Source organism: Poecilia reticulata, chromosome 1 (genome assembly GCF_904066995.2).
Source record: "Poecilia reticulata chromosome 1, P_reticulata-male-v2, whole genome shotgun sequence".
In the NCBI taxonomy this organism is placed as follows: domain Eukaryota; kingdom Metazoa; phylum Chordata; class Actinopteri; order Cyprinodontiformes; family Poeciliidae; genus Poecilia; species Poecilia reticulata.
The window spans coordinates 23,465,775-23,478,068 of NC_088830.1; the positions used below are offsets into that span (position 1 = coordinate 23,465,775).

Here is a 12,294-nt window from a genome sequence, read left to right on the forward strand (position 1 = left end):
CACGTTGACTCACAGTTGGAGAAGAAAGGCTGACGTACGCCTACTCACATATTGTTTTGCTAACTCAGAGCCATTTTAGGTACAGCCCATAAATACTCTGGAGATAGTTCAGAGGTGATTGCAGATATTTCACCTCTATTGGCTAGAGACATGTATATTTTTATATTTTATAAAAAAGCTGCAGAAAAAGTTAGAACACAATTTTATTTTTCAAATTTCTATTTGATATAAACGTAATTGTTTGACACATCAGAACATGTGGAAAAATCCCAGGAAAGTCTTGTCACATTCAATACCTTGAAAAAATCTATTTCCCTTAACTTGTGAAGATAATTGGTTGAACTGGATTTTGCTTAGAGGTAACATCTTTTAGATTTATTTGCAAGAAATGTACTTTTCTTAACATTAGTGTGAAAACCCACGGTGACTTGTATGAATTCAAGTTCCAGACCGTTTAGTTCCCTCTTGTATACAGGCAAAGTTTCTTCATCCCAAACGGTTTATTTTAAGTTAATTGAAGCCTTTTTCAAAACACCTACATATAATCTTCACATCCTCAGGTGATTGCAGCCTATGTTTAAGATGGACTGCAATGTTTACTCAGACTGGTTGCAAAAGGATCATTTTTCTTTTGATTTAGCTTATTTATTGTTAAACCGGCTGTTAAGAAAATTGTTACTTTTTGTCGCATTACACCTAGGGCGACCATTAAGAGATTAGTAGGCTCTTCCTTTTGTCCATGAATCATAGGATGATGGGGGGAAACTATGTGCCATGTCTCAATAAAAAAAAATAAAAAAAAAAACTGGGTCAATCTATTTTAATTTATCTTTTACTACAGTTTACTCATATTTCATTTATACTACAACATGCTTGAGCCTCATTTTGTCACCATGAACAGCTTTTTTTTTTTTTTTGGCCAAATGTAGAGCCGAGCATGAACCCTTAAAATACCAAATAAGGCACATATGAAACACAGCTTAGCTGACCTGCGCCGTGTCTACTTCTGTAATCCCATTTAGCTGAAAATCTGATTAATTCTTTATGTCTGAAAGTCCCAAGCTTGGCAATTTGAAGCTAAAATGTCCTTGGCTGTGATCCACAGCGATAGTATCTGAAATGAGCACATCCAAAGACTCGGCCTACTTCTGATTCCCCAAGACAAGGGAGAGTCTTTACATGAGCAGCCAGCCGGTGGGAGTACACAGGCACATATCTCACTGTATTATACTTACAACATGGAAATAATCCATGTGTGTGTGTGTGTGTGTGTGTACAAAGGGAGGCACTTGGTAGTATACCAACCTTTCCCTTACAATGCTGTCTATGGGCTTTTGTACAGGAGTATTCATGTGTACAAATACCAGCACCTTCTGAACACCGCTCTTTGTCTGCAGAGCTATGCACGTGCAGCGTGCCGTTAAGAGTCCCGTTTGTGTTCATGTGAATGCAGCACACACAGGAGGAGAGACTGGCTGGAGTGGATTCAAGGGGTTTTTATTTAGAGACAATGTTATTTATGACATCGCTGTTTCTTACCAGTGATGGGTTGAATGTTATATTGTGCTGTAAAAAAGTTTCTGCCCCTTCCCTCAAATGTTTCAGGAAAAACTAATCAGACAAAGATAAGATGAGTAAATTCAAAATGCAGATTTAAAATGTTTTACTTGTACATTGATTAGTTGGGGAGATGAGTTATGTGCTAAAACACAGTTTTGACAAGTACTCATTGCATCATCTGGGGATAAAAAATAAATAAAAATTGTCCAGACAGTAATTATCCAGCAGGGTAGTACTTATTTGCTTAGGGCCACTTTCTTTCTTTTTGGCCAGGCAATGTACATTGAACAACAATGTACATTGTAAAAATAATGCAAGCTGAATGTATTTGATTTGGGCAATATCCTCTATTGATGGTTTTGATTTTAAAAATGTAATACTCAGCAAAACTGAATGTGACTATTATACTTTTGTACGTCTGAAAATGGCAGGTCATTTATCAGATCCTTTGTTCAGTTTTTTTTTTAATTATGCGTTTTTTGTGATTTGGGCTAACAAGAAAGCATCATGTTATTGCTATTGGCAAAAAGGGGGAAATATGCTAGATTGAAAGTATAAAGCCATTAAAAAAATGTGCATATGTAGAAGAAAAAAAAGCAAAAAATACACCTACCACCTTTTGTTTTATGACCCAAAATGAAATGTGGTATTTTTGCATTAATTTAAGACAATCTGTGACTTATAGGCTTCATATTTAACTCCAACACACATTGAGAAATAAACATTGTCTTTTGTTCACCACTGGTTCTTGATGCAGATCACAACAAGCAGAACTGCTACCGTAGATATGGTCGACAGAATTACAGCTGTGTGGAAAACATTCCCAGGGGAGCACAGGTGTATTCCATATGTGGATGTTTGTGAATCCAAACCCTCTTCTGCATTACACTTGTTCTCAGTTTTTAAAGTTTGCTTATGTGCACAGAGCCTCTCTATTATTTTGTCCTTATCTTTGACAACTCTTCTCTTTTTATTTCTTTTAACGAATAGAACCATCAAATGTACTTCGCCCTATAAGTAGTAAGACCAGAAATACATAAACAAAATAATACGCTGCGCATTCTTAACTCATGCAAGGGGGAGAAAAGCTGCATACCTGCAGAGCTTGAGTTAAAGCAATGGTCTTAATAAAGTAAATGGGAGGCTGTAATAGACAGATATTAATGAAACTAATTAACACCATGCAGTCATTTCTACGAACTTGCTGCAACTTTCACATTTGTGGAAAGTTGTTCGTGTCATTTGTTAAGGACTGATTAGTAGACATTACTTATTTTGTCTTCTTCTTCTCCTTCCACTTCAGATAGCGGTGAAAGAGGATAATTAGTTGAAGTTTTATTTTGACCCAGTTCTGTGTGCGTGCGTGTGCGTTTCTCACCCAGGCTTCTGAACTCAGTGATTTGCCTGCAACGCCACTTATCACCAGGGCTTGTCTCATCTGCATAGTCTGTGTGCTTTTAAATGTGTGAGTATTTCTGCATACATGCGTCCCCCCCATTTGATACTACTGTTCTTGAATGCAGCAGGTTTCCATGGGAACTATGACATCAGTGACACCACGTGATTTTATCCATAATGCTCGGGTGGGAGAGAAAAGCCACTTTGCCATGAGTGGTCCACGGTCCCTCTCCAGCTGTGAGTGATTTGTTTGAGTGGAGAAGAAGGGTGGGCGGCTGGTTCCTTACATTGTAGGAAACTGTGACGGGTTTTGAAATTTTGTTTTATCGAGAACAATGCCAGACACGGTCCCATTTCTGAGCTTTTATCTCCCTCAACGATGTCGTCTGATAATAAGTTTCAAAGACACTGAACTGTCATAAATGTTGGGGAGGTAACGTTGGCTTTCCAAGAGTGACAAATTATTGACACAATGTAGTGCACAGTTGTGTAATGGGAGGAAAATAATTCATGGTTTGTAATATTTATTCCGTAATAAAAATAGAACAAATGTTACATAGCTGCAAGCCTTTTCGGGTATGTCTCTACTAACTTTACACATCTTGATTTTAACATTTTTGCTCATTGTAAAATAAACCAAGCTTAATCAGTTAGTCAGGATTAAGATCCTCTGGGAACATTAGTTTTTAGTCTTGTCACAAAATCTCGGTTGAATTTAGGCCTGGACTTTGACTAGGCCATTGTAATGCATGAATGTGGTTTGAGCTGTGACATTTCATTGTAGCCGTTGCTGTGTTTTGTCCTGCTGGAAGATGATCCTCTGGTCTCAAGTCCTTTGCAGTTTTTCTTCCAGGATTACTGAATTTAACTCTGTTTGTCTTCCAAGTTCGATAAGGTTCCCTACCCCAAGTGAAAAAATAAAAAATAAAAATTTGTAAAGTGTGAAGCAGCCACCCCCTTACTTTACCACTTTACTATAGGCATGGTAATTAGGGTGACAGTTTTAGTGCCACAACACATACATACACAGAGACTGCAGAGTTTTGCATGCACACATAAGACTTGTCAGTTCTCGTCTCATCTTAGTAGAGCACCCCTTCTACAATATGTTCGCTGTTTCCTACCCGTCCTGTGGCTTTATTTTTTTATTTTTACATTGACTTTCTTCTTGTATTTCTTCTCAGGATGGAAGAAAGATGAGACGAAGAAACTGTCCACAATTTTTCCCAGGTGAGCTTTGGATCTATGCAGCTCCTCTAGAGTTACAATTGGTCTTTTGACTGATTCTTTACAATCTCTTTGATTAATGCTCTCCCTGCTTGGTCCATCTTTCTAGATGGACAGATATGTCTTTGTAAGTTTACAGACAAGCCACAATATTACGCTTATGAAAGATTAATTAATGCTCTCTGACATACTCAATATAGTTTTGTAATTAACTCTCATTTTAAATTGTTGATTTTATTCAAAAGATGGGTTATACAAGGGGATCCCACACTTTTCAGATTTTTATTTGAAAAAATCCCACTGTTGGTTTGTTATATAAATTCCCAGGAGCATACATAGAAGTTTTTGAAATAAATTGCAAAATTTCAAGGGTTATGAAAACCTATGCAGAGCCACTATGTCAAAGTGGAACTCCTATTTTATTTATTTTTTTCTGAAAACAGGGTTGAAGTCCAAAGTGAATTTAGCCTTTGCCTCAGTGCTTTCAGTGGATGTCCCAGTGCCTTGCAGTGCACTGTGCATGCATGTTTAAACATTTACTAAAAGACTCACCCTCACAGAAACATGCATTTCTCATGAAAACTCTGACTGCCTTCAGTTTGCCACTGATTTAGATGTAATTTATTTAATGCAACCCAAAATCATTAAGTAATGCACATACCTGCATGTGTAAAAAAAACACAACAACCTCTAAATCCTCCTGGTGAGCTTGCGACCAGAAGGCCTGTGACCTACATAGGGACATGTGTGGGTTGCATCCCACTTTTCTGCTTGACAATGCATCATTAACCCACTTCAGGCTGTTCAGAATTGAGGTCCCAGATCACCTGAGCTCACTCTGTATAAGGCAAGGTGCTCAAAAAAGCCGTAGAAGCACACAACACTGACTACCACTGGGTAATTCAGTTGCATTTCTCTCCTGGTTCTCCAGCCATAATCACACACATGCACACGCACAAACGCACACGCACAAACACACACACACACACACACACACACACACACACACACACACACACACACACACACACTCACACACCCCCACACACACATGCACACGCACACACACACACACACACGCATACACACACACACACACTCACACACCCCCACACACACATGCACACGCACACACACACACACACACCAGTACTTTTACGCTCAGTGTGTCTCCCTTTTATTCCAAACTAAAGTGCATGATGTCTACCATTTTAGCCACAGTGTTGCTTCAGCCTCTGACTACCACACACACATTCTCATTTTTGCTCCCATCTCTCTCTCTTTCTTAAATTCCCTCTTCCCACTGTTTTTTCCCTTCGCTCTTTCTTTCCCACACGCAGATGCAGATGCTCTCACACACACCTTCTCCTCCTCTCCCCGTATCCACCGGCAACTGCACCGAGCAGGCTCCCTCACTGAGCCCGTGGATCTCGTCACTTGACTAATTAGCCTGGAAGTGCTGTTGAAGATCATCATATTTAGCTTGCCGACCCAGCAGCAGAGAGCAGACAGATATAGACCAGTCTGGCTACAGGCTGAGTGCCTGGCAGTGGGCAGGCTCTCTATCTCTCTCTATTCACACTTAGTGCCGAAAGGCTTATAAGTGGCGGAGCAGCGGAAGTGAGGGGCGGCTGTGCTTTGAAGGAGACGAAAAGAGGAGAAAGAGAGAGATCGGAGCTGAGACCACATCCAGACCACACGATGCGACTTCGCTGCAGAAGCAAAATCCCCTTAGACTTCTAGAGGCAGCGGCCACTGTTCAGCAGCACTGCTTCCAACACACAGAGACAGAAGGTGAGACTTTTTCAAACCACTTGCTAAGCCTGGTTTGTTTGGAAAACTGCGTGTGTGTGTGTGTCTGTGTTTAAGCGAGCAGATGAGAAAGGTAAAGAGAGGAGTGGAAGACGTCCTCCTACAGATGGAATTCCTGCTGTGCCGCTCCTGAGGTTCAACAATGTGGGTCACAGGGATGCTCAGCTGCACACACACACACACACACATGCACTCACATACTCTAAAAAAGTACCAACCGTGTGCCTGCTTGCTCTACTAATACCCAAATCGGCATGCAATAAGTCCCTGAATAATAGTCACTTTTTGAGTGTAAGTAGTAGGAGAAAACCTTAGCGTGAGCATGAATGTGTGTGCGTTTGTGAATCAGAGTGTGTGCCAGTGAGGTTTTTAGCCTTTTGTTGCCGTGGTACCAGTAAAGGGCTTAAAGATGCACATAATAGTGAACAGCATGGAGAATCAGTCATGCCAGCCTTTTGCCTTATTGCTTCTCACAGCTTTGGAAAAGCAGTACATAAAAGATCTTCCAAAACACTGTATGTACAGCGCGCTGCCTGTGCGAGCGTGTTTATGTATGGATACGATTCTTTTATCTTCATGACATAAATATTACAATGTGCTCTCTGTGGATTGTGGAGCTTTGAATCCTGTTTCTCTTTGAAAACGGTTCGCACTTTACAACAAGAGCTTATATTTCAACCTACGTAATGTATATGCAGTGATGTTGCTGCAGTGTTCACTGAATATTTTTTGGGTTTGAGCATTTTTAATGGTACAGAAGCACTGATCAGAGTGTTGTGGATGATTTTTGAACCCCAGTTTTTTATTTTAATAACAATTTTAGCCTTTCTGGGGACTACATCCAAGTAAATTGAAAGTCTTTTGTTCTATTAGAAGTTGTATGGTATTAGAAATGTATGCTTTCCTTTAAATTAAAACCTAAATGATTACAGAATTAACATTTTCATCTGCTTTTACCGTTTTCTATTAACGACTAGAACAGTTATACCGACATGAAACAGGGATCTCGATGTGTATTTTGTACAGAAGGCAAAGGCATTTCATGAAGCTGCAAAATGTCCAAATCCAGTCTGTTCCTTAACAATCACATCAAGTTTATTTGTACAGCACATTTCAGCTACAAGGCAGTTCAAAATGCTTTACACCATTAAGCATTCGTAAACAACTACGGATAAACATTACATTTGATCAAATGCCATCATCAAAATCACCAAGCAAATATACATTAAATATACTGATCAATACCCAAGATTTTATGACTCATAGGCACCTCTCAAAGGATGGGTTGTTAGCTTTGATTTAAAGGAACTCAATGTTTCAGCTGTTTTGCAGTTTTCTGATGGTTTGTTCCAGATTAGTAGAGCACAACAACTGAATGTTGCATCTCAATGTTTGGTTCTGGTTTTGGGAATGATGAATGGACTTGAATCAGAAGACGTGGCTGGAAGCTTGATACAACAACAGGTCTTTGACGTATCTTGTTGCTATACCACTGAGTGATTTATAAAACAACAAAATGTATTTGAAAGTCTACACTCTGAGCTACAGAGAGTAAGGGGAATAAGTGTAAGGACTTTAGAGCTGGGATGATGTGCTCTATTTCCTGGTTTCAGATGGTAAGGGCTTCAAACAATGAAACCAAAAAGTTGCTGTACAATGCTTAGCCTTCCTGTTATCTGTTGAAGTTGGCTTTTGGTTGGCTGACCATTTGCCAGTTTAACAAAATATCCCTAATTTGGGTACTACTGGGTATCCTTTGGAAGGTGACTCAATTTGGTATCTGCTACAAAATGACAAAATGGTGGAGGGGTGAAATGACCATTACACATCCAAGTCTCATTCACCCTGAACAAAAAAATTATAATTTTACTAGTAAAAAGCTTCTGATATTTTCTGTACTTTGAGTTATGTACCCTAACAGTTTCCACAACTAAGAGTTCCAGCACTTAGTTCAACTAAGGAAAACATCATTTCCTGATGAGGAAAACATCAGATTTTAATGTTTCTTCGCCCTGTTGGCCATTCCTTCCACCGGCTGATTTCTCTCTGCCTCTCTACTTCAACTACATCTAAGAGACAACGTAACACTATTTCTCAGATGCATGTCTGACTGTCTGCATTCCAAGCTTTGTTAACCCCAAATTACCAAGGAGACTTTACTAACACATTTATTGGCTAATTAATTTAATTAGTCCCAAATTTGTTAATATTTCAAGTTTAGGGACTGTTCAAATATATATGTATGCACAGATAGTGCTGAGCTTGCAAGATCAATGTGATATATATTTTTCAGTGTAAAGTATAAATTAGTAATCTTTTAATCTCATTTTAGTTAAAAAAGCCTGTTGAACTTTGAATAAAAATAAAGCCTTAATTTTTTTGATGGATTAAACGACTTCAGATGTGAGGAGATCTTAATGAAATGTTTTTCTTTTCAGTCTGTTGCATTTTTAATTCTTGCTTTATTAATGCACAGATTATACATTTTATTAATATTTGATCATGTTTTACTGATTTGTGTGCTTTTACATTTATTATCATTTTCATAATGAATTCTCAGGGCCTGTTTGGACAGGACTGAAGGACTCGCCTTTTATCTATTATTCTTCATTACTCATTCAGGGCCAAAATACAAGCATGGATGCCATCCAACCTTGTGAAGTGGAGCACTCTCCACTTCTGCCGTAACAACCGCTGATTGAGGAAAGGGCTGACGAGGCGCTATAAAGTTGGGGAGATAATTGTTGCCAAGGAGATGAGGGAATAAGCGTGATATCTGCAGAGAAAAACCAGCTGGTCCTAAAATGAATAAATTATATACAGAGGATTGGTGTTTTGTGCTTTTTTTTTCTCTTTATGAGCAATAACAGGCAGATTAGAAAGTTCCCAACTCCTAACAAAATGTTTTTGCCGCTTTAATCAAAGACGTATGATCTGAATGCCTTTTGAGATTTTCCGCACATAACGAGGCCGACATTATTGAGCGCGAGCGCGATGATTTGCATGCCAGAAACCCCAAAGCTTCTCATGAGCTCTTACTCTGACGCTCTGCTCCTTCTCCTGTTTTCTCTCTTTTTGTCTTTGTCATCTGAGGCTTTATTCTTTTCTTTCTACCTGTTATCCAACTATCACAATTATTTCCCATTGCTGAATTTGCTTGCTTTTTACCTCACCATCCACACTTCTGTCTCCAAACATCTGCCATGACTTTGTCTCTTTCTTATCTCTTTCTGTCAGGCTTTTGTTTTTGATCATCACTTCTCTGTTTCCATTCTAGTTCTCCTCCTATCAGCCTCATTTCCTCCTCCTCCTCCTCCTCCATTCTCCCATTTCCTGTGTGTTCGGTTTGTGTGTTTGCGCCTGTATACCTGAGTGTGTTTTTTTTTTTTTTTTTGATGTATCATGCAGGATGTACCACTGTGTGCGTTTTTGCACATCTGCAAATGTGTGTGTAGCAAAAAGCGTAGGTGTGCGTTTGCATAAAAAATTGTTTTTTTCATACCTTTTACTCACGGCGGGTAGAGAAAGGATTCCCCGTTCATACTCAGAAAGGATTATATGCAGAAATGCGGGGCACAAAGGCTATCGGAAATCTAGATTTATGAGTGCATGGTTGCTACATTATTCAACGCTCAAATTGTCCTCAATATGCTAGTTAGATACATCCTGCTTCTTTTGTTCACTGTAAAGGCTTGATCCTCTGTAACTGTTGCCATTTCTGTAAATCCTCAGAAAGGCAACCTTTATCTGGTAAAGTGCCTGCAATCGTAGTATTTTTAAAGAAAAATCATTTTAATTATCCACAGGATTTTACAAATGTTTCAATTATTTAAAGCAGAAAGAAAATTAAAGTATTACAAGAATGCTACAGTCTGAATCTCACACTTCGAAGTTAAAGATGCAGTTTTTGATGAAATAGACACTTGAGAAAAGGCAAAACTGGCTTGAGGGGTGGAGGATTTCACTAAAGCTTCATATATTTTGTTAACACAATATATGACAGCGATCATTCTTTTTCTTTCTATCATGCATGATCAAAAGAACAGGTAAAATATGTTGCAGAAATTTAAAATAAAGCAATTTCACAAAAATACTTAAGAAAATAGACAGAAAAGCATATTAGACTAGACATAAATTGCAGCTATTTCCAGTAAGCTGTAAAAGGCATCAAAATATTTAAGGCTTCAGCAATAGGAATATATTCACTGTGAGGAGAAATATGACGGCTCAAATTAAAATAAATCTAAAGTAATACCTTGCATGTACTTCTTGAGAGCATTTTGTTTATGTCTTACCATCATGTTTAACATTCCTAACTGTGAAACTGAATTTGGTTGACATTATTTTGTTCATAACAATCTGGTAATAAACGAAGGATTTGAGTTCTAGTGGTGGCTGTTTCTCATGTTGAAGTGACAATTTTCATCACTTCTGTATAAAGAGCAATAGATTGATATCCAATGGAAATGAACCCAGTTTCCACAACCTGTGGGTCAGCACAGCAGAGGAAGAGATCCCAGGCTGGTGTGAAGACATCACAGATTAAGGAGACAAACAAATTGCCCAAAGCAACAAATCACCTGCCCTTGTACTTTTGAATTTGTCTCAATATTTGGGAGAATAAATAGCTCTGTTGAGCAGGGGGAAAAACAAGAGGAATGCCACTCTGAGTCAATGTATTCATAAATTCATCCATCTATTGTCAAAAATGGTTTTGTAGAGACATCACTTACCAGAAGAAAACACATTGCTTTTCCCAGTGCCAATATGCAACTGATACTAGGGGAACCCAAGATTTTTCCATGCCAGTGAGGTATTGCTGCAGAGAAGGTACCAATCTACCCATCTGCTCCATCCTGCCGTCACTCATGGAAAAGATACTTGAAACATCTGTATTTAAGGCGACGATTGAACCTTTTCTAACAGAACCATGACTTCAGTTTTAACTATACTTTTATTGCATGGATATGCGTTATATTTTTTATTTTAAACAGAGATGAATACATGTGATAGACAAAAGCGTTACAATGAACTTTATCTCCTACAGATGATTGACGGTCAGCGACCATCGCAGAGGAGGCCCGTGATGAACCTTACCGCAGACAGAGGCCAGTTGAAAACCAGCACCTACATCGTGCCCTGTTTCCTCTTTGTGGAGGTGAGCTTGAAATAATATTTCCCACAGTGATCTGGTTCAACAGACACAACATCCGTTAGGGTTGTGACAGAGAATCAAGTTAAAAGTGCCGAGTTCTTTGGTATAGTTGTGGAAACATCCAGGAGGATGAAATGCCATAAAGAACACTAATGAGCATGAAAAAGAACATTTTCCATCATGTGAATGTTCTCTGCTTGAATCTCTATCTCTCAGCCTTTGATGCTTTTCTCATGGCAGATTAACATGAATGGCTGTCAGCTGCAGAAATCAGATGGCAGGCTCTGTTTTCAGTTCACTGACTCCAAAAAAGAGTGATTGATTTGGATGAATTAACACAAATGGGTAATTATCCTCAGCCCATGAATCATTTAGTGATAACGTTTAAAAGGATGGTGAAGGGATCTATCGTGGAAGTCCTCTCCAAATCTTTCTTCGCTCATCATTTCCTGCTCCTCTCCTTCCCTCCCTCTCTCTCTCCCTCTTCCTACGGCTCTTCATTTCTCTGTGTAATCCCTTAATGACCTGGCGCAGCCCTTGTGGCCTTTGCTAATATTTCCAAATTTATTGCTCTAATTAAGAAGGGAAACCCAATTTGGCCATCCCATGCTGCAAGTTGTGTGAACCGCAGCAACGATAGTAGGTTGCGTTGACTTAGCTTTTTGCTGTTGTTTAAAGTCAACAACAGGCAATGCAATTACAGTGTTGCAGAAAGGTTAATGAGCTTGCAAATATGCAGAGGTAATGTTATCATCTCCCTTTTGTATTTTTTAACTCTTGTCACGTTACAAAATCAAACTTTATTGAATTTTATTGGGGTATTTTTGTAGAAGATCGAAACAAAATAGTGCATATCTGCAAAGTGGAAGGTGAATTATATCTAGGAAATAAAGCTCTTTATGGATTTGTCTCTTCTGGCTTTGCACTTCTAAAAACTGAATTTTCTTGCCCATTCGTCTTTGTAAAACAGGTCAAACTCAGTTTGTGTGGAGTTTTTTCAAGCTTTTCCACAGATTCTCAATTGCATTTTGATGTCTAGACTTTACACTCTATTTCATTTTACTATTCGCATGGGTATGCTTTGATCTGAACTGCTCTATTCCAGCTATGTATGTTCAGGGTTGTCCTGCTGAAAAGTGAAC

At 38.8% G+C, this 12,294-nt stretch overlaps 1 protein-coding gene across 4 annotated transcripts in view; it reads left to right on the plus strand.

The window, feature by feature from the left end:
* Positions 1–12,294, plus strand: part of plppr2b (phospholipid phosphatase related 2b) — a 64,101-nt gene that overhangs the window by 344 nt on the left and 51,463 nt on the right. For 2 of the 4 annotated variants that reach the window (XM_081609470.1, XM_017306459.2), the window contains exons 2-4: positions 4,143–4,188; positions 5,526–5,979; positions 11,045–11,155. In XM_081609470.1, coding sequence (XP_081465596.1) covers positions 11,045–11,155 — 111 coding nt within the window. In that variant the 5' untranslated portion in view covers positions 4,143–4,188; positions 5,526–5,979. Of the gene's footprint in view, positions 1–4,142; positions 4,189–5,419; positions 5,980–6,055; positions 6,142–11,044; positions 11,156–12,294 lie in introns of those variants that run through there. The other 2 variants (XM_017306457.2, XM_008415665.3) reach the window with 2 other exon arrangements.